Source organism: Camelina sativa, chromosome 5 (genome assembly GCF_030686135.1).
Source record: "Camelina sativa cultivar CO46 ecotype springtype chromosome 5, ASM3068613v1".
In the NCBI taxonomy this organism is placed as follows: Eukaryota; Viridiplantae; Streptophyta; class Magnoliopsida; order Brassicales; family Brassicaceae; genus Camelina; species Camelina sativa.
Genome location: NC_141884.1, coordinates 3645673 through 3673237, shown reverse-complemented (window position 1 = coordinate 3673237; position 27565 = coordinate 3645673). Strand labels below are relative to the sequence as shown.

The 27565-nt window shown below is 36.9% G+C and overlaps 6 protein-coding genes and 1 long non-coding RNA gene across 7 annotated transcripts; 3 read left to right on the top strand and 4 right to left on the bottom strand.

Annotated features, from left to right (window-relative positions):
* The first annotated feature begins 2255 nt into the window (after positions 1–2255).
* Positions 2256–3176, top strand: LOC147943246 (uncharacterized). The gene is made up of 2 exons (XR_015598341.1): positions 2256–2929; positions 3015–3176. It is a non-coding gene; the product is annotated as an uncharacterized LOC147943246 (long non-coding RNA).
* Positions 3177–5415: 2239 nt separating this feature from the next.
* LOC104785303 (ubiquitin carboxyl-terminal hydrolase 5) lies at positions 5416–11966 on the bottom strand. The gene is made up of 14 exons (XM_010510487.3): positions 11347–11966; positions 10733–10987; positions 10274–10418; positions 10112–10171; positions 9911–10006; positions 9146–9535; positions 8627–8767; positions 8378–8548; positions 7595–7852; positions 7366–7514; positions 6545–7105; positions 6050–6323; positions 5802–5964; positions 5416–5696 (listed from the first exon to the last, which is right to left on the bottom strand). The coding sequence occupies exons 1-13, from the start codon at positions 11484–11486 to the stop codon at positions 5830–5832; spliced, it is 2775 nt and encodes a 924-aa protein (XP_010508789.2). The 5' UTR covers positions 11487–11966; the 3' UTR covers positions 5416–5696; positions 5802–5829.
* A 307-nt stretch (positions 11967–12273) lies between these two features.
* On the top strand, positions 12274–13837 carry LOC104785301 (protein PLANT CADMIUM RESISTANCE 10). The gene is made up of 4 exons (XM_010510484.3): positions 12274–12404; positions 12552–12794; positions 13169–13395; positions 13477–13837. The coding sequence occupies exons 2-4, from the start codon at positions 12608–12610 to the stop codon at positions 13639–13641; spliced, it is 579 nt and encodes a 192-aa protein (XP_010508786.1). The 5' UTR covers positions 12274–12404; positions 12552–12607; the 3' UTR covers positions 13642–13837.
* LOC104785302 (ethylene response sensor 1) lies at positions 13743–16932 on the bottom strand. The gene is made up of 6 exons (XM_010510486.3): positions 16457–16932; positions 15298–16231; positions 14829–15197; positions 14481–14747; positions 14273–14400; positions 13743–14189 (listed from the first exon to the last, which is right to left on the bottom strand). Exons 2-6 carry the CDS (start codon positions 16198–16200, stop codon positions 14018–14020), a joined length of 1839 nt encoding a protein of 612 aa, XP_010508788.1. The 5' UTR covers positions 16201–16231; positions 16457–16932; the 3' UTR covers positions 13743–14017.
* A 14-nt stretch (positions 16933–16946) lies between these two features.
* On the bottom strand, positions 16947–19955 carry LOC104785300 (bZIP transcription factor 17). Its single transcript, XM_010510483.3, has 2 exons — positions 17938–19955; positions 16947–17600 (listed from the first exon to the last, which is right to left on the bottom strand). The coding sequence occupies exons 1-2, from the start codon at positions 19685–19687 to the stop codon at positions 17167–17169; spliced, it is 2184 nt and encodes a 727-aa protein (XP_010508785.2). The 5' UTR covers positions 19688–19955; the 3' UTR covers positions 16947–17166.
* Positions 19956–24095: 4140 nt separating this feature from the next.
* On the top strand, positions 24096–26225 carry LOC104785299 (uncharacterized). The gene is made up of 4 exons (XM_010510482.3): positions 24096–24489; positions 24899–25526; positions 25626–25905; positions 26052–26225. The coding sequence occupies exons 1-4, from the start codon at positions 24378–24380 to the stop codon at positions 26106–26108; spliced, it is 1077 nt and encodes a 358-aa protein (XP_010508784.2). The 5' UTR covers positions 24096–24377; the 3' UTR covers positions 26109–26225.
* A 109-nt stretch (positions 26226–26334) lies between these two features.
* LOC104785297 (transcription factor MYBC1) lies at positions 26335–27248 on the bottom strand. The gene has a single exon (XM_010510481.3). It carries the CDS (start codon positions 27246–27248, stop codon positions 26487–26489), a length of 762 nt encoding a protein of 253 aa, XP_010508783.1. The 3' UTR covers positions 26335–26486.
* Positions 27249–27565: the final 317 nt, after the last annotated feature.

The window sequence follows — 27565 nt, the reverse complement described above, 5'->3', positions numbered from 1 at the left end:
TATTTTAGAGGTGAGAGCTTTAAAAAAAAAAAATATGAAAGTGGGCGTGGGTCAAAAGTGTGGGTGCGTATTTGGGTAGTAAAGAGAAATGGGAAAAAAAAAAAGAGGGCAACAAATCAAAATGGTCACCTAATCACCCTCCAGCAACTTCATTTCCACACAAACTTTTTGGGCCTACCCAAAGTTCATGTCTTTTTTTTCTTCTTCTTTTTTGGTTCTCTTTCGATGAAAATGGTATTTAAGCAATTTGGTGTAATCTCATTGGATTTGAGTCTCTTACAACAGTAGTGACGTGTCTATTTATACCATATATTAGAGATATTAGTTAGATTACTAAGTTTTTTTCGTCAAGGAAACTTTGTTTTGTCAAGCAACTCGAACCATTTTTGGCATGAGTTCACTTTTCGATGTACGTACAGTTAAGAGATAATATACAAAATCCTAATACCCTCATTCTCTTTACCTACGCTTATACTTTTTTACATCTTAGTGATATAGAACTCCACAATCGTAGCAAGTTTTAGTAGTGATATGTTTGTGTTCTGAATATAGTTATTTTGCTTCTTTTTGCTCTCTTTAGTATATATGTTCGTGTATATATATTACGATTTCAGACTCACTTCTGATTTTGTTGTGACCAGTTGTTTGTGATTATTGGTAGCTGACAAAGGTAAGGGTAAGGCTGTGAGTGATTGAAGCTGCATCAAGAGTACTGTACACTAGAAGTGCATGCAAATAAAAAGGATCCTAAAATCTCTCCGTCAGCTCCCCAAGTTTGGACATCCAGTGTAGATGCTCTCATGGATAGTTGAACAGAACAGTAGCATGAGTATGATGAACAGAACCGTATTGCCAAGTGGGAACACTTTGGTGAGCTTGACAGTGAGCAAACCTATGTGGTAATCGTTACTTAATTCTCCTTTGGCTTCCCTTCGTGTTTTATCTTTGCCTAATGCTTTAAAATGTTGTTGTGAAACGTTTTTGCACTCTATTAGCGCAGATCATTAGGGATTGAAGGGAGTATAGATAAGTTCAGGGGACTATTATCTCTTCACAAAAACTAAACAACAAACTGATGAGCACATTGTACTATTAATGAAAAGAGAATGAATATAAAGCTTAAAATAATTTTCTAATTCCAAACTTCTACAAAAAGACTATATCCTTCCAATCAGCGACTTCTTGAAACAAAGCAATTAATAGAAGACCAATAAAATCAAGAGCATGAAAATAATTTATTTTAAAGTAATTAGAAATATCATATAACTCAAATATCATATAACTCAACTGTTTTCTTAATATCAATCGGCTAGACAAAAAAAAAAAAGAAGCCAAAAAGTCTTGGTCAAGTTTCCAAGTAGATGAAGCTCTCACTATCACTCATATAATTCAAGTCAAAATAGCATTTTTTATGAAGCCAAGGGAGTGGTACTCTTTTGATTTAGGGTTTAGATTTTATGATTAAACGAAATTATATGTCGGTTTTGGATTTCAAAAGAATGATTAGGGTTTAGGATTTAGATTTTACAATTAAACAAAATTATATGTTTGTTTGGATTTATAAAAGAGTGGTTAGTGTTTAGGATTTAGATTTTACAATTAAATAAAATTATATATCAGTTTGGGTTTATAAAAAAGTGGTTAGAGTTTAGAACAAAATTATATTTTAATTTAGGTTTATAAAAATGATTAGAGTTTAAATTACACAACTAAAGAATATTATATGTCAGTTTACGTTTATAAAAAAATGATTTGGATTTAGATGTTATAATTAAAACTATAATATAATGTTTAGAATTAATAATTTTAAAATTGATTGATTTACAAAATTTGTTTCTTTAACTAAAAGAGGTGAATAAGAGAGGTCCACCCAACAATAATCAGTATTTATATACTTTGACAAATTTAAAACGCCTACTGCCGCCCCAACACAAATTTGACAAATGGATAAATTTAAAACTATGGAAATATATCAATTAAAGGCATCATATATAAAATATAGCTTTCTTAACTGATCAAATCTAACACGAAGGGAAGTAGCTTATATGAGAAACCTCTCTTCATTTAATTAGAAGATAAAGTTAACTAAATTGTATTCTAACATGACATGACATGTGCAATCAATGTTCATGACAAATAAGATAGTCCCACCAAAGACAACAAAACCATGACATATGCAATCAATGTTATTATGTTAGTTAGTATTTGTCTATTGAATGAATGATCGCTTATCTTTCGTTTTGTTATCTTGTTGTGATTACAAATTCTATCTCAAAAGATCAAAGAGTGACATTCGAACGAACAATTTTATACGTTGGTTTTAATCATCAATTTGACATTCTTTATAGAGAACTTGACTCTATGACTTGTCTGCTCTTAGTTTGATGTGAGGGTTTATATAGCTTGTGAGAGTTTTGCTTTGCCTTTGATTATTATGTTCTTCGGTTTCAGTCACCTTGTTGACATTGTATTTTGTAGAGAACTTAATTTGGTCTTCCTTCTTCTAACGGGGTTTGCTTTGCTTAAAGAATTGCCATAAGTATTATTAGGCATTAGCTTTTGTTTGGACTCTTAATTTGCTAAAAGCCAGTTGCACATGTGTAGATCTCACTGTACTTCATGGTCCTTGAGCAGAATTTGTGTTGCTCTTATTGCTTTTCCTTGTCTTTCATCTGTTAGAATAATCTGAACTTGATTTTATCACTTCTCCAATCTTTGGTTTGAAAATGAGGTTATGACAATTATTATTATTATTTTTTTAATTGGTATTCTAGGGGATGGAGGTAGTGACAGCAGTTTCGGATCTTCAGATGATGAGAGACCTCGTGTCCACAATGCTTTCAACGATACTGAGGCGGATCCCATACTTGTCCGTGAGTTGCCCAAGTTGCCCAAATGGAAGCTTTTCGGATTTCCAATTGAGGATGAGGTGAGTTGGCCAATTTTTTATGAATTGATTCTACTTCTCTGCCTCTTCAATTTAAGTTTGTCTGATTTATAGTTGGTGATTGCAGAGTATCCGTGACCCAAAGTTGAGGGCTGCTCGCATTGCTAAAACCCGCTACAACGAGCCTAACTGGTGGAGAAGTGCAGAAGATGTTTGATCTTGCTGATCGATTATGAGATGACAAAGTCAAACCCTTATCTGGATCTTACATACTTATATTTTGGCCAAGTACATCGTTGGTAATATGTTTAGAAAACCTACTAAGGGCTTGATTGGAACAACATATACTAGAGCATTAGCATTATGCAGCATAAACATTAAGGTGCATAAGTTGTATGCTCTGATTAATATTCCCTCCGTTTCAAAATATATGATGTTTTGAGTAAAACACGCATATTAAGAAAATACTACTTTAAAAAAGTTCAACCAATCATAAACAAGACTGCATAATATAAAGTATTAAACTAATCTAAAAGTTACATAGAAACTTGAAAACATCCTATATTATGAAACAAAAAACTTTTCCAAAACATCCTATATTATGAAACGGAGGCAGTATAACACATTTAGTTGATTGTTATAGCAATGAATATCATATATGATATTGATATTTAATATATAATATTAATTAAATAAATATAATTTAAATGTGTTTCATTAAGAAAATTAATTATCACTCATTGTTTTATAATATTTTTAATATATATAATATTTAATAAATACTATAAATTGTTATATATATAAATGTGAAATTTAATAATTTTCAATTATATATATTTATAGTGTAAAACATTAATTACAAAATAATTAATATATATTATAAGTTTTTTATAAAACTTTATATCTATATTTACATTTTTAATTTCAATAAATTTTTAAAATATATATAATATAACACATTAAACTATAATAAAACAATGATATATATATTATAAACGTTATATCCACATTAATATTTTAATGTATTAAATAAATTATTATATTATTTTAAATAATAATATTAAGTAGTTTCTCATATATATATTATCTTATAACAAATAATTTTATATTTTATGAAATTATAATTTTCTATTTTTACAAAATAAATTAATTATTTTAATATATATTAATATTTTAGAGTTAAATGCTTGAGAAATGCTTCAAATGAGAGCATGTAGAAAGAGAGCATATGAGAGCATCTGCAGCTTCTAAAATGCTCCCTTATATGCTCTCCTAATAAATGTTGATTGGATGATAAAATTAAAAAAGCTTCTTCATATGTTCTTCCAATCAAAGCCTAAGATAACAAACTTTAAACCTACCCTTGTGCCAAAATATTTCTTTGGTCACTTATATGTTTAGAAAAATAATCGTTTTCTCTTTCGTTTTTGATTTGATCTTTTACAAATGGTAAGACCACAATTTGATTGTTCCATATGTCACGCTTTGATTATTTTGGTTGGAATGTGCTCGTTTTCCATGCATTCGAGCTTAATTCGTGTTTCTTCTACAAAATTTAGTGTCTTATGATAATGGGTCACCGGTCACAATGGATTGGAAATTTGGCTACACAAGACTCGAATATTATAAGTAGTAGCAAGGACAGAACATGTAGCAAAATATTGTATTGTATTAAAAAGATTTTTGAAACTTGTACACTACACTTTCTAAATGCATTCATCCCTGCTTCAAGTGCAAACAGAAATAATGTCTTCATACACGAATCCCTTCTCTTGAATGTGTGACCCGTTTTGATGCTCTACCATTTATGTCAATTAGAGCATTTGCCACAAAATCTTGTTTTAAATGATAGATACAAAACCCATTGGGAAATTAAATAAACTTAGCAAGCTAGGCAACTAAACAGCATAAACATTTTACTTTGGAAAAGGCTAAAAACTGTGAGGGCATATACAAACCTATAAACAGCATAAACGTTTTACTGTTAAACTGTCTCCCTCAAGGTCCAAAAATAAATGGGCAGCTTCTCTTTGGTGTTCTTGATTCATAAGCCAAATAAATCCTTTTAATTTAGGCCAACAGTCAAATGACAAGGTAAGGTGAATATATTTTGCCACAAGAAACATATGTTCCAAAAACTACGATCACATTCTAGTAAAACGTAGTTCAGCTCCTTGTTTGTTTTCCAGGCTAGAATCCACATAATAATAGATTTTAATTTGCCTGGAAATATTATTCAAAATGAATCCTATTATTCTATTAAATAATATTATCGCAATGGTGGTTTGATAATGTTTTGTGTGTGTGTATGTGTGTAAATCTTATCAGAATTGATTTTGGACTCCTTTTCTGACGAAGAAATACAACTCCTCAGGAGATGCCTTCTCTCTAATCGATCTTGACCATCCATTTACAATTAATTACTGAATGCAAATTTTAATATTAAAATTCTTCTGGTAAGTAATCTTAGCGAACTCAAAATTTTAATTGCTGAACCTGTCATAAATCTGTATAGCTAGAATTTAAAATAGATCACAAACGAAATCTGTCTTAATTTAAAAAAACCTGTCCTACATATTTGGTAAATACACTGAGTCTGAAGATTAAGTATCAGTGACAATAACAGTACTGATATTATGCCACATACATCTATACAGAAACTGAGAGAGAAGGAGAGACTAGATTCATACCTGTTAATTAAACTATTCAGAACCCAACTTCCACTAATTTACAATAGATCTAAACCTAACTGTTACTCTCATGGATTCCAAGTTGCCGACTGGTGCGTAGAGATTATTACTACTGAAACCTGCAAGATGCCAAAAAAAAACAGAATTCCACACTACGTTTCAGAGATCTAACTAAGCTTGTTTTAAGCCAAAAAGACTTTTAGAACAAAACTGGTATTTGTTACCTCGGAGATTGTCGTTTTGTGTAGACTACTATTTCATTTTTCCGCCTGCATCAGACTTCCTCCTGTAGAAGAGCACATACGCAGCACCTGACTTCACATCATCTTCGTTTATATGTGATATATGGCTGTCATCGAAGTTATACCACCTATTGTCGTCCAAAAGCTGCAGACCATATTCGATAATTAAACAAGAAGTAAGAAACTCAGAAGTGGAAACAGATTGAAAAAGTTAAGTTGTTCGAGCTGACCTTGATATGTGCAGTGTAGTGTCCGCTTCCCATACCACCATAATGGTTGGTCAAGGCATAGAGCTCATATAGTTGTGGTTGAGATAGGTTTTTGTTGGCTACATACTTTGTTAAATCTAAGTCATGAATAGGAAAGTTAACAAATGTTTCCAACTTATGCTTCATGGATCTGCTGTATGAGAATCTCTTTAGATGTATGACTAAGACCTCAGGAAGCCTCCACAGATCAAGCTTTTTGCTTGCCTGCCTTCTTTCATTGCATTGTGGACAGAACCTACACAGAAAGAAAGAAAAAATGATACCATTGATTAGTTTAGCAACTAAGTAGAAGGTAGTGTCTAAAATCTACTGCACGAATATAGTGTGTTCAGCTTCGATCCGTAATAGACACTAGCAATTTCTCAACATCATTCATCATCTTTTAGTAATGTGTACAGCAAAAATGAATCTACCACAGCCCACAGGAAGGAAGTAAAAGGAGAAAAGACAGCTTACCACATTTCGTCAGGCACCAAAGGCTCTTCGCGTAGAAACGCTTCCAAACATGCATATAAAGAAAGAGGTTCTGAACGAGCCTTCTTCGTAGCAGGTCCGTATTTGAGTACTTCAGGCAAACTCTCGAGGCAAGTGATATCATACATACCTGAGAGTTCTGGTGCCCAATCCAAATATATAGTCACCGAAGCTGATGATGGTAATTTAATAGCTTCTGCTTCATCGTCTGGCAGATTAATTGTTTTATTGTTTTCATCAATGAGTTGCAGGGATAACTTGGAAGCACCCAATTCGGAGGAATTACTTTTCTTGGCCTTTTTCAGTCCACCAACTTTATCTTCTTCCTCACAGTTATTAAATCGAGCCGACCTTCTCTCAGGGATGCTAGAATCAGAACTTCCTCTTTTGCCCACAGATTCTTCCCTCCGAAAAGGTGAAAGCATATTCTGGACGATGCAGTGGATTTTTCCTTTGGTGAGCGTATCTCCACGTGAAGCTGATGAGAGAAGAGGCGTTCCACAGGGTTTCAACTGTACTGTACTTTCACGTTCCCCAGCTTTCCTGAAACATGGTACAATAAGATGATAAAGAAGAGAACAAACAGATGATAAAATATAACCTTCCTCAGATCAGCATTCATCAAACATTCAAAAATTAGTCAGAAATCAAAGGCTGAAGAAGTGGTGAGGCCACAAAGAATATAGAGTTTTGAAGTTGTAAGAAAGTAAACCAAAAGATATTGATTATAAAAGCGGAACGTTATTATCCCAAAGTAATCCAAGAATTAGTTCATACAAAATAGATTGAGATATATAACTTACTGATCTCTACGGCGGAGGACTAGTCTAAGCAAAGTCGTATTCTCTGAAGATTTTGATAGTTTGTATGCAGCAAGGTGATCATCGTCTTTGATACTGGACAATGGAGTTAGAGGGTCTTCAAATAATCTATGGATAAAATTATTCCGGATCTGCGAAAAACATATTAAACTCAGTTAAGCCAAAGCCAAAAGACCAACATCTTACTAAAAAAAAACTTGAAGCCACAAACCTCTGCAAGCTTCAGCTCTTCAGTTTGCTTCAAGGAACAAGCACTTGTTAGTGCCTGTATCAAGTCTCTGCAACGTCCCTGCTTTGAAACATTGACGGTGATTGTGGAAGGTAAGGCAGTTTTATCACAAGAAAAAACTGTGACTGTTATCGCCCGTGTTGTGTTGAACTGAAGCGGCAAAGACAGGTACATGAAAGGATCAAATGTTACGGAAACCTTGTTGCATATTGGACAAACCAGTGTTGACTTATATTGCCCCTGTGAGGTGAGACACAGTAGGAGAATGAGTTTCCCACATTGCTAAGAAATTGAAACCAAAACAAAACCAACTATGTACCCTGGGTCTGAACACAAGCTGAATATCAGTTACAAAATAGAGTAAATGCCTAATAGAAAAGCTGATATATGATGGATGGTATTAGCACTCAGACAACCGAGATTTGCATAAAGTCTCAATACTAAGTTCAATATGCACAGAGAGACAAGTGATGTACCCATTTAGAACACTGCGTCTCTGTAAAAAGTTGCAAAGTATTTTTTACTAGGACAATCTAACTCTTTTGATATAACTTACTTTATACGGAGCCCCTAAAAATTAGGAGGGACTGGAATTTCAGTAACTCGTGTCTATTATTTGAGTGACCATACAACAGATTACCAGGACGTTATAGAGTCAAACCAAATGCAAGCCTAATCCATAATACTAGTATCAGTTTTAATGCCCAATATCATAGAGATGAGTTGATAAACCGAAAAGAATTTTCTAAAAGATATGCATCTGACCTGACAAACATCAACAATTATTGAGTCATTACGAGCAATATGATTAGCCCAAAACTCATCAGCAACTTCTTCATCAGGGCGCCCATCTGCGTCTCGAGAATTTATATAGGGCTTGTGCTTAACACGATTTAGATCCTCGTGAAGACCATCCAGCAGAAACGCTAAAAGCTCCTGCAATACGAGAGCCTTAATTCCTTGAGCTACAGTGCAAATACAGCGTAACAGAAATATCTGGTTAGGCTGGCAAACCTGTGAATCATGTTGATTGTACCCACTAAATTGAGGAGCAAACCGAGCAAGTTTTGCTTTGAAAGGACGGGGTGCAATTGGTGTGCGCCCAGGAGCCCATAACTTCCTGAGTAAGTCACCAAATGCAGTAGCTAACTCTCCCTGTGCACAATGATTCAAATGCAGTCAAGTATTGATCTGAAATCAACAACTCATATGTTCAGAGAGAAACAATGCTCGTGATCTACACAAGAAAATGTCACTGATTACCTACCAAGTAATACTACCCTAACCAACTGATGATGAAATATTGTTTGGAGATATAACCTACAACTTTTAGTGATATATAATATCTTATATATTCCAACATTATTAAAGGTGTAGCCTATCAAGAATGTTTGGGACTAAAGCATACCCCCAAGCATGCAGTACTGCAACCGGGAAACACAAATGAAGTCGAAGGCTCTAAGCATACCTATGTACTTAAACCTACGCACACACTTATGTATCCATCAGATTTATGAGTAGCAAGGAACTTACAACCATGCCAAGAGGATTTTGCCAATTTATTTCTTGATGATAGTCTTCTTGAAAGTAACTAGCAAACTCAGGTGTATGGACAAGACACTGTATAGCACTATTCATGAAACAAGTATTCCCGAGATTTAGCAGCCCTGTCAAGCCAGCTGTGGATCCCCTTGTGGTGACACCAGTGCTACTGTATGTGCTATCAAAAGATTGTGAAACTTCTAAACTAACACTTCTGAATGCGTTCCTGCTTGAAGAGAACCCCCCTGCAGCTGCCAAGCTTGATTTAGAAGGCTCAATGAGAATAGAAGTAGAGTCTTCATCCACCAATCCATTCTCTTGGGCAGATCGAATGAGAGCACTTGACAATGTACCATTGATGTCAACCACCTCCACCAAAATCTGTTTTTTAAAATGAGTGGGAGACTAAATGAGTCAGTAAGGATACCGAACAAGATAAACATTAGAGAGCATATAAATCTTAAGCTTAGGCTAACTAAACAATTGGACTGAAGCATAATCAATTCAATTTCAAATGTTGCCCTCGACGTCAAAATTTGCAAAAGCCAAAACCTAATAGCAATAAGAACTCCAGCTAACTTAGTACTGGAGAACTGTAATGCATTATCCATTCTGTTCTCGCAGCAATTGGCCAAAAAGATATACAACAAACTTGACATAACCAGAAACAATGTCAGAAAACTATGACAGAAGTTCAAGTAGCATATTACTGATAACACTTTAAGGGAAAAAAAAAAAAAAAAGAACTGAACTCACATCCTGATCCATTTGTAGGTTGGCATCGTCCAGTGTCTTATCTAAGTCATTCATCAAATTACATTTTTGGTGGCCATAGTAATCCCAAATACGTACCTATACGATGGAAATTGCCCATGTAAGAAAGAGAAAGGGAAAGAAAAGAATATAAACAGTATCATTTAAACGGATGTTTGATAACATAGGGATATTAGTCTTTACATGCTCTAAGTTGAGGTCAAAAATTTCACAGGCTCTTCGATGGAGCTCTCTGATAGTTTCCTGCACAACAAAGTTTTAACAGTACAACGAGGTAGCAGAGTAAATGAGTTCAGATTTTAAAGTAAAGGACCATGAAGAAAAAGAACTGAAAAGAGGATGTACCTTTTTACTTATTCTTATGGCACTGTGGTCACTTTTGGGCATCAGACGTAGCTGAAGACGTAAAGGGTAAACCTCCACAGCCAACTCTGTTTGAGAGAGACCTGAGCTAATGACTCTCCGCGCCAAAGTTGGACCACCCCCATACCTTGTAAAACAGAAGCAACAATCCATCATAACTTGAAGTGAGAAAAAGCCATAATACAGTGATGTAGTAAATAAGAAACCCAAGGAATTGCGTTATAAGTTTCATATTAAGCATAAGCAACTAAAAAACACCAGATGCATACAAAATGAGCTTGGTAGAGGTACAGACACTAGAGGTACATGATCTAAACTTGACCCAACATACCTAAGATAAGCAAGAAAGTCGAACGCACTTGAATAGATATAAAAATAATGTAGCCCACACAAGATAAAGAGATTCATAAATGTTCCATTGTGCTACCCTTAAAAACTCACCATGAACGCAATTGGTTCCACACTTCTTGAGGGAGCAAAACATAGTCGCGACCTTCCTGAAGTGTTTCAATGATCTCACTTGTATTACTAGTGTCCTCCAGTGAAGAATCATAGATCAAATCAGAGTTATCAATCCTAGAAGGCTTCTTTAGAGTACTTGAGCCAGCAGAGTCGCAATGCTCTGAAAGTGAAGACCCATCATTTGTGTTGCATGGTTGGTCTTGATTAACATACTCAATCCATTCTTGCCACCATCTGGACAGAAAAAAAGTAACAACAGAGAAATTGTTCTCAAAGATGACACTCAAGCAGAATTATAAACACCATAAGAGAAAAATCAAATCCTCTCTATCTTTATTGTATCAGATCGAGCCCCATTGCTTTATGTAACCATAAAAGACAGTTATTCGGAAAACGTTCGTTCCGAAATGCTTAAAACTACTCTCAGCAACTGATAAAAAGAACCCAATCCCTAAACCCTAACTAAGGAAAGCAAAGTCAAAAAATGGCGAAGAGATAGATATAACTCTTAGGGAATTTGATAAACTCAACATAAACAACAAAGCTACAGGTGACAATAGGCGAGCGAAATCAAAATCAAAGCTTTGACATACCTCTGAGTGATGAGATAAAAGGTATCGCCTTCTTTGCTGTTAGCCTCAGCAGCAATAGCAATGTCTCTAATGAAAACACGCTCTTCCTCAGGAGACAGATCCGTGCTGCTACTGCTGCTTCCCATCGACACCTCCGCCATTTCTCTCTCGTAAAAAAATTAGGATACCTAAAATTCCTATTCAGCTTAAGTCGGCTTTTTTCGCGAATTCGGGGAACGAAATCTGAGCTGATAAAACGCCGGTGAAGATAATAGGTCGAATAAACCGTGCTTCGCCGTACGCCTCCGTCGAGAGCAAGGCGGTGGCTAAGATAAACCCTAACGGTTTTTTATTTTTTTGTGTGTGGGAGGACAAAGTAGAGTGAGCCGCTCGCTCGCTAACAACAAGTCTCGAAGGAACCTCTCTCTCTCCTAAAACAGATCCTTGCTGGCTTGGCTCCTCGAATTCTATTTTTCGAATTATTTTCCACAACAAAATTCCACAAGCGTTTTTTGATTAATGGAAAAAAAGAAAAAAAAGAGCAATAATTTTTAATTTGAAATAGAGAAGAGAACATAAAAATTCACATGACCAAAGAGTTAAAATTTGGAAAACCAATAATTTAATTTTTTTTTTAGTCTGTAAATTTAAAGTACATTTTTTATTTTTAAATAACAAAACTGTTGGATTTTATTTTTTAGTTTTTACTATTCTATAATCTGAAAATCTAGAATGTGGAAAACTTTAAACAATAGTTAGAGTATTATTAATTAAATTTCATACTATTACAGTAGTCTGAATCTGAATTGATTGGCACAATTTGGATCAAGAAACATCAACTAATAAATAAATTTCTCTTTGTAAAGTAACATTAAATTATTATTAATGCGTAAGGAGTAGAGGTAAAGTAATTAGTAGTACTAATTAACACTTGAGATATTTTTTTCAGATTATTAATTAATTGGTGGCCTCTGGTCAATTCACTCCATCTCTCTAGAAATAAAAAGTAAGCTCTTTTTTTCGCAAATCTGAGTTCTCTTCCTCGTCATGCGAATCCAGTCTCTCTTCGTCGAGCTCAGGTAAGACCTCTTGTTCCGCTTTCGCTGATTCCTGCTGTTCTCCTTTCCGATCATCTTTGTCTCTCTGCTTCTTTGCGCTAATCGTTTCAAAAACTATTCGAGAGTGTTAATTTTGTTACATATATCTTTCTTGGTGTCTAATTTTAGGCTTTGAGTTAGTTCTTGAAATTGGATTCAAGAGAGTGACAACTTTCAGAATTAGGATGAAAGAGACGGGCCATTACGTGCCACCACCTTATGTTCCATTAAGACAGTCAGATTCTGATGCTGAGTCTGAAGTAAAGACCACTATTTCAAATCTGGAAATTGCTGTTTCTGAAAGCTCAAAAGATGATGATCCGAGACAATGGTCATCTGGTATATGCGCCTGCTTCGACGATATGCAGAGCTGTATGCTTACTCTCTGTCTTCCAAACCCTTCATTTTACTTGAGGAACCAATTTTTTTAAAGGTGCCTCTTTGAATTGACCTGTCAGATATGCCTGCCTATGTGTTTGTGGCTCTAGTTAATAGTTCTTGCTGAGGTCTTTTTGGTTAGAACTTAGAAGCATAACCATTTGCATTTCTTGAATAGGTTGGGAAAGAAACTTTAGTTTAGGTGTTGAAGGTTTGGTGCCACTATTTATTTCCTTGAGCTTCCTTGTGCTACTTACTTCCCTTGGACATGATTATGTTTTCTTTTTTTTGGTGAAGATCATCATCATCTAGACAACTGTTTTGAGAGCAACATTAGAACTTACTACGGTTTGTCTTTGGATGCACAGGTTGTATAGGTTTGTTCTGTCCATGTTATATCTTTGGCAAAAACGCAGAGTTTTTGGGGTCTGGAACATTTGCAGGACCCTGCTTAACTCATTGCATTTCATGGGCTTTGGTCAACACCATTTGCTGCTTTGCAACAAATGGTTTGTTACTCGGTCTGCCAGGATGCTTTGTATCATGTTATGCTTGCGGATACCGCAGGTCATTAAGAACCAAGTATAATTTACAGGTACGAATTACTCAAATGGACATATATGGTTCTATTTGGTCTGTGCGGCGTTTCTGACTGATGTAATAATCTTTGATGCAGGAGGCTCCATGTGGGGATTTTGTAACACACTTCTTCTGTCACTTGTGTGCCATTTGCCAAGAATACAGAGAGATTCAAGAACGTAGAAGCGGCTCATATCCTCCCGACATGAAGATGGCTATCACTGATGCCCCCTTGGCTCAAACCATGGAATCAGCTAACTGATCACTTTTGTCCCCTTGAGTTTTCAATTTCTATTGTAGAAGACATTTTTCTTGACATCGACTTTTTGCTATGTATTTGAGAAGTGTGATGGGTAAAGTAACTTTGAGTTGTAAGTTTATCATAGACTTTATATATTTCATCAATAGTGTTCCGAAACGTATTCTCTAAAATAATGTTCAATAAAATCTTCTGGAAAGATGAGGTACCTCTCCCCGTATATAGTATTTTTATTTTACATATTCCATCCAACAAAATCCAATAAGTTAGATCAGACCGTCCGGTCGTGTATTTTCTTCTCTCTTGCTCCTGTGTAATTAAAAAGTCTCTAGTCTCTCTCCTCGATACAAGTCACAAGATGTCCTTCCAACGTAATGTATCACCAGTTCCACGGTCTGGTTTGTGATTTAGCTGCAAGATGTAGCGCCATTGAACCACTGCTACTGGTTGGACCTTTGCAGATACCGAGTCTGATGATGAAGGAAGCTGTGCAGCCTTTCTCTAGGCCTTCGCTTTCTATCCACATGTATCCTCCCATTAGCCCCACGAACCTAACCAGATACACCCATCAACAAAAACTTAGCTATTTGTGATACCATATGCTTAATAACTTATATATACTTTGGGTTGTTACCGTTTGCAGAGAGCTAGCCCGAGTCCTCCACCGGAATGGTTCCTCTGAGTTCCAGTCCGAGGCTGTACAAATTTTGTGAAGAGCAAAGGAATGTCTTGCGTGTGAATTCCACACCCTGTGTCCTTCACCTGCACCAAGATTGTTACATTTAGGACACATTAAGAAGCTTAAGTTTCTTGTTTTTAATAATATGCAGATTAGGACTAACCTGCACGCATAGGTAGAAGTGACTGTCACTGAGAACTGGAAAGAATTCTGGAGATGGTAGTTCTTGTAAGGACTCAGGTTTCATGATAGAGGCTATTATGGAGATGTAGCCTTCCTTGGTGAATTTCACAGCATTGCCCATGATGTTGAGAATAGTTTGCAATAGACGTTTCTCATCACCAATAGCATAAGTTGGTAAGTCTGCAGATAGAATCAGATTCGTTGATAGTTTCTTCACCGATGCGATTGGCTTTATTAGAGAGATGACCTGCAGATTCCAAGTTCCCATGTTATTTTTATTTAAGACATATAAATGCACTTCACTGGTCAATATGGGGGATATAGTTACCTCTTCAAAGATCGCTTGGAGACTGAATGGTTCATTTTCCAAGAGTAAACTCCCATCTTCCAACCTTGAAAGATCCAGGACGTCGCTGATGAGTGTAGCCACAAGATTGCTGCTTTTCAGTATCGTCTCGATCATAACTCTCTGTTCTGGAGACAGCTCAGTTTCAAGGAGGAGAGAGGACAGAGAGATGATGGCATGCATTGGTGTCCTCATCTCGTGGTTCATGACAGCTAGGAAATCATTTCGAGCATGTACTGCCATCTCTGCCTCTTGACGAGCCTTGTCTAAAGCAAAATTCTGCTCCATAAGCTGGTCTCGAGCGTGCATGGATTCCTCCAAAATTGCAGCGTGTGAGAGAGCCACAGCCACCTGAATGAAGTGAGAGTCAGGGGACAAAACCAAAAAAAAATAAAGGCTAGTAATGCAACTTGGCACACAACCGAACATATGTACAGGTGAAGAGATGGACCTGATCCGCAACATTTTCTACGAGTTCTAACTCATGGTCTCTCCATTTCCTAGCACCATCAGTTGGGAGAATCAGGACCATGATAGCGTAACCTTTGCCAGAGAGATCCGACCAATCACCGCCTTGGAAATTTGAGAGATGTAAAAGAGGTACACGGACAGAAACAACCTCGGGAGGAGAATATCTCCCAACAGGAGGCCCAATCTTAGCCAAAGGACAAGTATGAGGTATATGCATCGCTTGAGCGCTATTGAAGAGTTCATTAATAATAGGCAGATTTATAGGGACACTGCTTCCAACTTGTATTTTGTGGCTCAAAGTATGAGAAAGCTGCAAATAAAGACCACTCTGAGAAGGCATCCACAAGGCACATTCCTCGAGGCAAAGAGTTTTACCAAGCTCAACGAGAGTGGTTCTAAGAATAGTATGTCTATCAAGCGTTCTTCTAATCCCATGAGTAAGCATCCTAACATGCCTACCAGTCTCCTCTTGCGTTAGTATAAGACCCATTTCTCTGTCTAGCTCATCAGCTTTCTTCTTGAGAAACAGTTCCCGGTTCTTGACACTAAGAAGATCAGGAATAATATGAACCAACATCAACGCGGTTGCACAGGACACAACAGCGCAGGAGACTTTAGCAATAGTCATGACAATAGCAACAGCTTTGGAGTGCATGAAGAACATCCAAAGGTTGATGAAATGTGTAGCTCCACAGAGAATGATGAAGGCTCCAAACTGCATGAGCACCCATTTGTAAGGGAAGAAAGCAGACTTCTGGACGAAGTATATAAGCTCGAGTGGGATAGAGAAGTATGCAAGAGCGATCAAGGCATCGGAGATGTATTGGTACTTCACTAACAGAGAATCTTGATTCACATTCGTCTCAAAACAATCACATTCCATTTTTGTTGCAGCTTTGACCTCTGTTGTTGACCTGGTCAACCAACAATTACATATTCACAGAAAGAAAAAATTGAAGATATCATCAGCTCAAGTTACGTTTATGGACTGACTAGATTTGGACTAGAGTTACAGGAATGAAATCGATCTAGAAATTTATAAATCTACCAAAATGAATTTGATTCCGATCAGATGAAAACGTTACTAAAGCAAAAGCAGTGAAATCAATCTTCCTAAATAGATAGATCCGATCATGTACCTGGAAGAGGAAGATTCATAGCGGCGGAGCTGTTGGTGGTGGTGGTGGTGTGAGCCTCATAGCTTTTGGGCAAACGAATGATAAAAAATAGTTATAGTATAAAAAGATAGAAAGTTCAAGTTCGTCGTCTCCAACGGATCCGAGCGTTATGAAGAGAGAACTTGATGGAACGAAGCGTACAGTGATAAAGAAAGAAGAAGGAACCAATGAGCTAAAGCTTTTTTTATGTTTTGCAATGGGGGAAGTTCACGTGTTCATAGGCCTACTTGTTACATTTTAAAAGATATATGATCACTTCTTTTTTTTCTTCTGACAAATAATAAAGTAATTGAAAAGTGAGTTCAGGTTCATGAACCTGAACTAATCCAAATCTCTCTCCGTCAAACTCAGGTAAAGAGGCACTTTTGTCTCGGTAAAGTTTTCAGCTAATGGAGTTTGTACACACCAACTTTTGCAATGTAATTGTGAAGTTTGATCTGTAATGCAAAACTTTCTAAGGTTATATAAGTTTATAAAAGGTAACAAAAAAAAAAGTTACAGCATTCGGATTCTACATCTGGAAACAAACAAAAAAAACGGACAACGGGTAAATAGCTATGGATATTACTTTGATGATACCAAAGAGCAGGGTGTTTATTCTTTTACATACAAAAAGCCTAAGAAGAGAGAAGACCTGCTGAAATATGTTTCAATCCTCTCAAAAAGTCTTTTTAAGTGGTCACAAGATGAGGAGCTCCTGATCGAGGTAGGACACACGAGTATGTTACATACTTTGCACTGTCTAGAAGCACGACGACAAAAACTCGGGACAGTGATTTTGGTCCCCCAATCATTCCTTCTATATCTCCATCACCACCTTCTCTTGGATCAACAAGCACAGATACTACCATCGACGAGGCTGGCTTGATTTCTTTGCTACTGCTGTTTCTTTGGTGTTCTTTGGTGAGGTTAAAATCTGATCCTGGGAGTGGAATGGGAAGACCGCGAAGGATCCTTCTGTTCTTTCTCTTGTGTGTGTCTGTGGTGTTTTTACCGTGTTCAGCAGAGACGTTGGTTGCTGGAGTTGCAGGAATGATGGCTCCAGAGGTTGAGGAGACATCAAACTGAAACACTTCAGTGCACATCCCTGAACTAAACATGGGCCCTACAATATAGTCATTTAACAGAAAGGAAGATGTTGTTAAATAGTGAACCAAGTATCAGTAAGACTTCAAGCTACTATTGTGCCTCCAGTTTCTGCAGAAAAGGGCGAAGAGAAATAAACACTAGATCTACTCTTTTCAATCTATATGAGTAACAATGTCACATGTTCCTAGTTAATATCTAATCTAGATTGTGTGATGCATCTACTCATGACCATATATTGCTAAAGGTTCAGCCTCATTAAAGTGTTCTTGTGTCAAAAGTCAAGATATAGTAAGGACTAGTATACATAATCAAGTCAAGGGAACAGGAAGTAACATGAGAAACCCGTGATTTACCTGCAACACCTTCACGAAACCATTGCTGCATTTCACCGTTGGCTGCTTTAGTTTTGAATTGGTCTTTCAGAGTATCAGCAGATCCAGAGGATAGAGCTTTCTGTTTTTCAGCCTTGGATCTATAGAGATGCTTAGCCATTTCCTCAGTCCTTCCCACGTCAGGTAAAGGCAGTGCAGGGGAATAATCTTTCGGAATCACCAAATCAGCGTTCCTCTCATTTGATTCAGAAGCCTTTCTCGAAGCCACGGCTTTCTCACTCGCCAATATAGAATTAATAATCAAATTCCCATCTATCTTCACAAGCTTGTCATTCCTCGGAACAAAGAGTGATGCAACTAGAGGCTCACTACCATTCCCAGGAGGTACAGAGCTATCTGTTGCAGATATATTTTTCCTTGTTCCTTGATCAGAATCTCTCCCGCAATGTATCCCGTTGTTACTATTAGAAACCCCAGTACCAGCACCACTACGAGATGCATCCAAAACTCTATCCCTATGCTGACTGTAAACCTGATCAGTAATATAATTAGACCTATAGTTCCCATAAAAAGCACCACTAATTCCTCCATAATTAACGTTCACAATTGGAGCCAATGCACCAAACAAAAATAGACAAAACAGAAGCCCCAAAAAACTAATACTGGCGACCTTCTTGGTCTTAGCTTCACTCTTCTTACTCTCCGACTTCTTTGCCTTGGATGTTCCAAGAGGATTCTGTGGTTTCAACCTAGGAATAGGAATCAAAGGCACTTGAGACCCTTGTTGCTTAACCATATAAGGCGGACAAGGCATCCATGGATAAGGCATTGGAGCCATAGGTGGATACATTCCCATCGGAGGTGGTGGATGATGCGGCGGACACATTCCATTCCCACCCAATTGCTGCCTTAAAGTAGCATTCTCAGCCATGAAATAAGATATCTTCCCATTCAAATCCGTTATAGTAGAATGCATATTCCTAACCTTCTCTTCAAGCTCCTCAACGTAATGCTTCTTCCTCTGTCTCGAAAGCTGTGCGCTTTCACGGTTTCTCATGAGTCTAGCTTTCTTCTTCTCATCTTCTTCTCCGGTTACAGCACTTGCGTCTGCATCCTCACCTGATCTCCTATACTTACTGTTCCTAGACTCATCACTCAAATCCTCTTCGATCTCTTTCTTCCTCTTGGTAATAGACGACGTCGTAGTAGTAGCCACCACAGCTTCTTCCACCTTAACCTTCTGGTCGACGACAACGTTACCTGATTTAGGCGACGATTCATTCGTAGCTTCGGAGACATCAGAACCGCAATTACCCGAGCCTTGAGAGGACAACGGAGTCGGTAGATCTAAGGTACGGTCAGCACCGGAGCATCGATCATCAGAATCATCCCTAGGCGATTCACGGTTACAGCAACCGGAAATTGTAACGGCATCATCTTTCGGGAGAAGAGAATCGCCGGAGATTCCAGAAGCTTCGGACTCCGGGGTGAAATCACCGAAGTGTTCTTCTTGGGTAGAGGTATTGATAGGGATGAGAAACGACTCGTTCTCAGCGGGGAAGTAGAGATCGTCCATACCGTCGAAAGTGAGCTCGAATTCACCGTCGGGGAAACCTAGATCGGACATGAGTTCACCAATCGGAGTCTGATCGGAGCCGAAATGATCATCGAACGGAGGGATCGAGATGGAATCAAAATCGGAAGGAGGTGGGTGGGTGGAATTAGGGTCCGGAGCAGGTGGTGGAGGCTGCTCTGTGATTGGTTCCGCCATTTTGTTTAATCTGAGTTTTTAGGGTTACGAATTGAGGAGATGATGAAGAAGGAGAGAGAGAGGGGTTATGGAGTGATGCGGGAGAAAGACGACGAGGGGTTTAAAGACAAAGAGAGAGAGGAAGAGAGGAAGAAGGAAGGTGTGGTTGCTTCCGTCTTCTTCGTCTACGGCGCGTGGTCGTTAAACATACATGATACACTAGTGATGTGATGATGGGGAACCTAAAAGTAAAATCCAAATCTCTTTCCTTTATTAATTAATAAAGAACAAATCTATAAATAAATAAATTACAGAGATTCATTTTGAATAACTTTAGTACTAACTGTACCTAAATAACTTGTATGATGTGCTTTTGTTATGTTTCCTAATTTTGATTCTTCTTTTTTAATTATTTTTTAAAAAATTATAGTAGTAAGTCTCTAATCCAGAAATAATATCAGATGATTGACTAAAAATAGTTGATTTGACTGGTGAAATAAATTAAATAAAAATCAGATTTTATTTTATTTATTGTTTTTATATAGTATATTTATTTTCTTTATTTTTTAGTTTAAAGTTTATTGTTTTTTTTTTTGTCAAACTGTTTAAAGTTTATTGTATGAAGTCAATTTATACAATAAGTTTAAACTTTATATAGTCAAGTCTATAAAGTTTTAGAATTTATTGCGCATACTAATTATCATACAGTATTAAGTATTTTTGTAATTCTTAATTTACATGTTTTGCTATTTGTTAGTTGTTGTTTTTTTTGACTTTTGTATAATCATTTCATTAACTCAACAAATTAGATTAGAGTGCATACAAAAATTCAAATTATAGATTGATTGAAAGACGACGACAGAGGAGCTCTGAATTCCTACCCACACATGCATATTATGTCGACCATTGTCTATTTGTCTTTGTTCTTTCATTTGGTTTGGCACTTGAGGTGGGTGCTACCAAACCATGTGCACGACGTTCTAGTTTTATAGTATTACCTTAATTTAGTAGTGAATACTTGTGGGAGTTGACTTTTAGGAGATCGTGACTTTATTATGTATCCAATCCAATTTTTAGGAGTCTAGAATATATGTAGGTCCTTTGTACATTATCTGGTTTTTTTTAGTCTAGAATATTCTTGCCTAATTATTTTATTTTAGAATATTATGTAAAGGCAGAAAGATAGATACATATGTTTTTGTTTACAAAATCTCAATGGTACTCTCTTTACCTTCATCGGTTTATAAATTTACTAACAAATTCTTTTTTTGGTCGGCAATTTACTAACAAATTTTATACTCGTAAATAAATCCTTTTTTTTTGGATAAGTTGTGGATATAAAATAAATGGCGAGTGTGAAACAAAGCACGAGAGGAAGAGAGTGGGAGGGAGGGATTTGGTAATCCACATGTTAAAAGCACGTTGACTGCGTTTGTGTTAGTTTTGGAGTGAAGGAAGGGTTTTCGTTATTTGTCGTCTCTCTCTCTCTCGAAACTTCTCTCTTCTGATAAAAAAAAAAGCCCAAAAAATAATAATAATGCTATGTAGGCTATGTAGGCTATCTTATCGCTTCACTTTCCAACTGTGTGTCGTTTTTGAGTCTCTTTCCCGTCACGCATGTCTCCTCTCCCCCCTCTGCATCACTCATCATTTTCTTCGAGCTAAAATCTTATAACACCATTTCTATCGAAACAATTTCTCAAAACTCCCTCAATGGTAAAAGGACAATATTATCCTTAATGAAAATTGTTTTAGGTTAAATATAATTAAATCAGTAATTGTTCAACGAAAAACACAGTAGCTCAGTGGTTGCGAGCTCCATGTGCATGTGCGCGCGCCCAGAGTTTGAATCCCACTATGCGGGGTACAACTGGTACAACTAGGGTGCAACTAGTACAACTAGAGGATATATGGTACAACTATGCGAGGTACAACTGGTAGAACTAGAAGTCGGGTATGTACGACTAGAATGTTCAATATTCTTTAAAAATTGTTAGAGGGATAGTTTCGTCCTTTCATTAAAAAAAGAGGTAGTGAGAATAAGTGGGGATAATACAGAAATGAATTTCTGGTATAGAGGCACAAGAGATGAATTCTCCATTTTCTTCGAGCTCTCACCTCATAGCCTCACACACACACTATTAGCTCGACTATTGTAAACATTTTTTTTATTATAAGGTAAGAAACAATTCATTTGATGCATTGCTTTTTCTTTCTTGCATCTCCGTTGCATAATTTTGGTGAGTGTCGTAACATAAATTTAATTATAAAATCTTAATATTATCTTACAATATTAATAGATATATTTTTAATTATATGTTAATTAAGAGTTCTCTTTATCATGTATAATGGAGATGGTCTTACTAATCTTATAGTATAACGCCATCATAAAAATCATACAATATATAGTAAGGTCATGTTTTGGTCTGGTTTATTAATTCTCTATGAGCAACCGATTTCTTAGTATCGAGATTTGCCACTACATATGTAGCCGGAGTTCTCAGTTTAAAACTTATATTTAACTTATGTATCAGTTTAAGACTTTTTATGTTAAAGAATATAATTTGTGAACTTTAATTTTTTTTTTTCACTTCGATTATCTACACGTTAGTTTGAATTTTTGGATTGCATGCAAAAATGCAATCACGGATCGTTAGTTATAAATAAACATGGGGATTTGCGTTCAGGTTCAAACAATGAGTTGGATAGATAGCCGCTTGGAAGCTAGCTACAAGGTATTATCAATTCTAGCTAACCACATATTTAGACGTATACGTCTTTTGGATTCTTTATAAGTCACATTTTTCACAAGGTAGATTCACCAAAATCACGAAAATACTACATTAGGACACCGCCAAAATTAGGAAGGAGACAAATCATTTTCACAAGATTGGAGGACCGCAAGAATCATGTAAGACAAGAAAGAAAGAAAAACAAAAAAAACCATATGATATGATCTCACACTTTTCTCGAGAGGTGCTTGCAAATAAAGAGAGAGAGAGAGATAGCTGGTGTGGGAGCACAATGCAATCTAAACCCTTCGAGAATGTCTATAACAAAGCATCAGAGGAATAACAGTGTTCTATAACATCCTCTACATATCGCCATTAGGCATTAACCCTGACCAAGTTCCATATGTCTTCGAACCTTCGAAATAACAAGCATCAAATAATTGTATGCGTACATATTTCAAAACTTTTAGAACATAAAATAAATATGTCACGGTCACCATTAACACTAATTTCAGCTCTTAGTAGAGTAACCAAGTTGCGTACACTGTTTGGAAGAGACGGTGATGTTCTATCGAGATGTTCATAACTTCTCATTCTCTCTATTAGACGAGGCATATCTGATGATGTACAAGCCTTCTCAGCCAAACATAGGGTAATTAGTCGACTAACCAAGATATTTACAAGCCTTCTCTTTTGTATATCCTCCCCATTTTTTATTTTATTTTTCTGTACGGCTCTTTAACTTTTTCAATTACAATTTTTCACCCAAAAGTTTTTCATAATTCTCTCAAAGAACACGAAGGTATTGAAAATTTCATAAATGTGACCACAAATTTCTATAAAATCCATTTTGTGATTTTTAAACAAAATTGAGTATGAAATTAACAATAAATGTAGATAAAAGGTAAAATTATTATTATTTAAAAAACAAGACAAGGTGAATCATCAGATCAATTTTACATAATATATATGAAATTAGGGTAATTTTGAGTAGTAACCAAAATATGAGCTTCAACGGTGAGGAGAGAATGAGAAATTGGCTTTTTTCTTGTAATTTTTAGTAAAAAAGCTTTGACTCTCTTCTTATTTTCTTCAAAAAGTTTCTATTTTTTACACACAATTTCTATTTGTTTCCTCTAGCTCTGATTCAGAGGTCTCTGTGTCGTCTCTGCTTAAATTTCCTAGTCTTCTTTTTTATCTTCGTAGTTGTGTCTGTGGAGAGTTCAGACGCAAATCGAAACACCTTGAGAAGCTACTGGGCGTAGACGAATCAGAAGGGTATCTTGAGAGAGTTCACTGACGTTTCAAAGCTAGACAATAAAACAATTGAGCGACTTATGTACGAATATGGAGGGTTTGACTTGGTCATTGGAAGAGGTCCTTGTAAGAATCTTGAAAAAAGAACAATGGTCTCTCTTCTTCGAATATTGCAGGATTCTTGAGACGGTTCGCATCAAATCAGCAGATATGAGGAGGAGATGAAGAGTTTGAAGTCTCCAAGTCCTCAAGCTTCGACACTGCAAATAGTTTTGGTGATAATTGCTTATTTAATAAAACTATGAGGACCTTCTGTATAAATTCGGATTAGTTCGGGCCCCGTTTCTGTGTGTATCTTTACAATGCAATCTAAACCCTTCTAGAATATATATATAACAATGCTAAGCCCACTAGGCCCATTGAAGATTTTTTCTGGGTACACAAACAAAATTATATAAAATCTTAAGAATAAAATAAGAGTTATCTTCTTCCCTCTCGTTCGATTTGAGGGAGAGAGAGAGAGAGAGAGAGAGAGATAAGCTTTTTCAGTTTTTTGCATCTTTTTTGTTCTTCTCTCTCTCGTCGTCCTCAATGCTTCCATTTCAATCATCCTCTTCCTCCTCTTGATTGACTTCTTCTTCTCTTTTGCTGCGCGAGAGAGAGAAAGAATCAACCTTTTAGAGGAAGCAAGGACTTATCATCGTCTGTCTAATCCATCTCTCATGGACACAGCCTTGACCTCTGAAACAGGCTGTGCCCTTATGGCCGAGAAAGGATTCACGGTGGATCCTTTTTTGGTTGAGGCTCTTCAGAATCCTCGACATCGTCTCACCAGTAAGCTTCCTCTCTCTTTGCCCCTTTTGTTTGTTTTGTCTTCGATTCCTGTTACAATGCCCTAGTTTCTTCAAGTTACAATCTTGTACAGAATTGAGCTTAGAATCGTAATTAGGGATTTTGGGGAGAACGATTGGTATTAGGATTGTTTATTGCCTAGGTTAATTTCTAGGAATTTTTTTGCAAATTCAGATCTTTTGGCTAAAGTGTTTTTGAAGTTGGAAGCTTACTTTACAGAGGGATACATGGCAAATCCCATAACTAGGAAAGTGATTTTTCAATAGTAATGTTCTAAGTTTAAGATGTGAGATTTGTTTAGAGTTAAAAGTTTTATATGCTTGGTGTCTAGCTCATGGACTATTCTTTGCTTGACTGTTTTCTAAGCGATTTGTTGTTCTTGTAATGTCAGTTTTGAGGATGGAACTTGATGTTCAGAAGTTCTTGCAGAACCCTGATGAGCAGCAATTCGAGTTCCAGTATTTCCCGACATCATATCTCCGTCTTGCAGCTCATCGCGTTGCTAACCACTATGGACTAGTTACATCAGTTCGAGATGTTGGTGCAGATGGTAACATGAGCAGGATTCTCGTGACTAAATCAACTGATAGTAGGTTTCCTGCTGTTCGACTATCTGAAATCCCAGCTAAACAATCAGAAACTGGTAAGTTTGAGCACATGAAAGTTGCTATAAAGACCCGACCTTCTAAAGGATCTGGAATGGAAGGTGGTGATTTGGGAAAGCAAGGTGGTCTTCCGAGAAGTGTTGAAGAGAGGAAAGAAGACTATGACAGGGCACGAGAACGTATATTTAACGGTCTTGCTAACCTTAATTGTAACGATTCTCCATCTGAAACTAATCCTTGGAAGGTGAATTGTAGTCCTATCAGAGATGATGAAAATCAAGTGTTGAAGAGTGGTAACCTCGAGGCAGAGAAAAATCATTTCCCTAGGGAGAGCATTCCTGCATCTCGTATTGCAGTTCTCAGAGACAGAGAGAAAGACCGGTATGACCCTGACTATGACCGGAGCTATCAAAGGTACGTAAAGCATCCATTACCCACGATAGTTGCTTGTGAATAACAAAGAACGTTAAAGCTTTCTTTTGTATACTGAAAACCTTGTGCGTGCGCTTACAGGTACATTAGGAACCTCCCAGTAGACCAAAATTTCTGCTTGCCACACTTCAACATTCAGAATATAGGGGCGCCATGTTATGATATGGGATATAGCGGGTATAGTCAAAACACAAGTGCTCCTACATCTCTCAACTTGGGTCAACACTCTGTCATGAGCCCCTATGTGACCACGGGTTTAAACCAGCCTTCGATGAATGCTGCTATGTACATGCAATGGCCAAATGCAGCAGCTGTGATGTATACTCATTCTTATGAACACTTCAGAAACGCACCTTTACAGGTAAACAAGTTTTTGCCTCTTTTTGTCACTCCTTTATCTAGATCCCAATGAAACACTTGTGATGAAAAGTAGATTGTATAACACATATGAGTACATACTTAGATTAGTGATTGATAAGTGTTTAAAAACGAATGTTGTTTCTGCAGGGGCAGTTCTATCCGCATCCGCAACCCCTTAGCTTCGATTACATGCAGAACCGGTAATTGCTTTTTTCGTCAAGGCTTAACGATTTGTGTAATCCAAAATTTTGAAACAGTTTGTATGTCTAAGATAGAACAATCAGAAACCTTTTGATTAGTGTCATTGCCTTGCCTTTTCTTTTTTTACTGTGTTACGCTCCAGCGTTTGGAAATAGACGTAACTTTATCACGTACGTAGTTGCAACAGATAATAATTTAACTCGGCTTGTAGTGAATGCAAATGATAACATCATACAAAAGTTAAACCGTTCGTGTAGAATAAAAAAGATATACACTAACAATACATTTATTAAGTTTGAGGAAAAATGCAAATTACACAAGATAATCCACATACCTTAACATTATTACTTCCTTAAAAATGAAGTTAAGAATTCAAATATATTAATTTCCCGCAGGGAAGAGCTTAAGAATCTTCCTACCACCATCTCCATTACCATGTTCGGAATCTTCATACTTCAGATTACGAACCACTTGGTTTTGCTGAGTGATCATATGCTTCCCCATATACGGATGCTCTAATGGAGGCATCAAGTACTCATGATGGTTCAAGAAATGTGCCGGAACCGGCGAGCTCGCAAACAAACGATCAGTTGCTGAATCGGAGACGATGACGTGTCCACCGGAGATTCCACTACCGTTCCCGCCTTGCATTCTCCTAAGGTAAAGACGATATTTCTGAAGATGGCTCGCGACGTTCTCTCTAGTCAACCCTTCAACGCTCATTAGTTGCATTATCGTCTTTGGAACTGCGTTCTTGATCCCTAAGTGTCCAACAGCGTCAACGAAACGTTTGTGTAGCTGAGGCGTCCATACTAAGCGCGGTCGTTTCAGCGTTCTTGCTGGCTCTCCTCCGATCGATCCTGAACCAAGATCCGTGGAATCGCCACCGCCGAAATCAGAATTCATCATCATCGGTTGAGGAGTTAGAGTTGGAGTTGTTGGAGTGGTGGATGGTTGAAGCTTCTGGTGGTGGTGATAAGTAGCTGTGGCTCTCTTCGAACCGAGATGATGATTAGGGCTTCCGATTTGGAAAGCGAGAGCTAGATGAGGAGTGATCAAGGTTTGAGAGATAGGGATGAGTTCTTCCGGTGAAGGAAGCTCTTCTTCCCATCTAAGGAACCAGTTTGGATTATCTTCTCTCATTTTAGAGGCGGTGGTTGATTGTGAGACGGCGGCGGAGGAAAGAACGGAGGAGAGAGGATCGAGGTGGATCTTTTAGTTTAGGTGAGGAAAAGAACAAAGTAAACTATAGTGAATATTTGTAGATAGAATGATATATATGGAGGAAATGAGAGTGATTGGCTGATTCCATTTCTCTCGAATAATGTGTTAATGGGGTTATGGAAACGGAATAAATTGATGATTCTTTATTGTATAAAAAGATATACAAATATGAATAAGAAACAAGAAAGTTTGAAAAATCAAAATAAAAATAGTAATACACTTGTGAGAGAGAGAGA

Excerpts from the sequence above, each read along its gene's own strand:
- LOC104785299 (XM_010510482.3), top strand. The coding sequence starts at position 24,378 with ATGGACACAGCCTTGACCTCTGAAACAGGCTGTGCCCTTATGGCCGAG. Across the intron at positions 25,527-25,625 it reads TATGACCGGAGCTATCAAAG|GTACATTAGGAACCTCCCAG; the intron begins GTACGTAAAGCA and ends GTGCGCTTACAG. Across the intron at positions 25,906-26,051 it reads TCAGAAACGCACCTTTACAG|GGGCAGTTCTATCCGCATCC; the intron begins GTAAACAAGTTT and ends TTGTTTCTGCAG.
- LOC104785303 (XM_010510487.3), bottom strand. The coding sequence starts at position 11,486 with ATGGCGGAGGTGTCGATGGGAAGCAGCAGTAGCAGCACGGATCTGTCT. Across the intron at positions 8,549-8,626 it reads ACAATCAACATGATTCACAG|GAGCTTTTAGCGTTTCTGCT; the intron begins GTTTGCCAGCCT and ends CTCGTATTGCAG. Across the intron at positions 7,515-7,594 it reads AAGAGCTGAAGCTTGCAGAG|ATCCGGAATAATTTTATCCA; the intron begins GTTTGTGGCTTC and ends TGTTTTTCGCAG.
- LOC104785301 (XM_010510484.3), top strand. The coding sequence starts at position 12,608 with ATGAAAGAGACGGGCCATTACGTGCCACCACCTTATGTTCCATTAAGA. Across the intron at positions 12,795-13,168 it reads CTTCGACGATATGCAGAGCT|GTTGTATAGGTTTGTTCTGT; the intron begins GTATGCTTACTC and ends TTGGATGCACAG. Across the intron at positions 13,396-13,476 it reads GAACCAAGTATAATTTACAG|GAGGCTCCATGTGGGGATTT; the intron begins GTACGAATTACT and ends TCTTTGATGCAG.
- LOC104785297 (XM_010510481.3), bottom strand. The coding sequence starts at position 27,248 with ATGAGAGAAGATAATCCAAACTGGTTCCTTAGATGGGAAGAAGAGCTT.
- LOC104785300 (XM_010510483.3), bottom strand. The coding sequence starts at position 19,687 with ATGGCGGAACCAATCACAGAGCAGCCTCCACCACCTGCTCCGGACCCT. Across the intron at positions 17,601-17,937 it reads GTTTCGTGAAGGTGTTGCAG|GGCCCATGTTTAGTTCAGGG; the intron begins GTAAATCACGGG and ends ACTATATTGTAG.
- LOC104785302 (XM_010510486.3), bottom strand. The coding sequence starts at position 16,200 with ATGGAATGTGATTGTTTTGAGACGAATGTGAATCAAGATTCTCTGTTA. Across the intron at positions 15,198-15,297 it reads TAGAAAATGTTGCGGATCAG|GTGGCTGTGGCTCTCTCACA; the intron begins GTCCATCTCTTC and ends CACTTCATTCAG. Across the intron at positions 14,748-14,828 it reads TCCAAGCGATCTTTGAAGAG|GTCATCTCTCTAATAAAGCC; the intron begins GTAACTATATCC and ends TGGAATCTGCAG.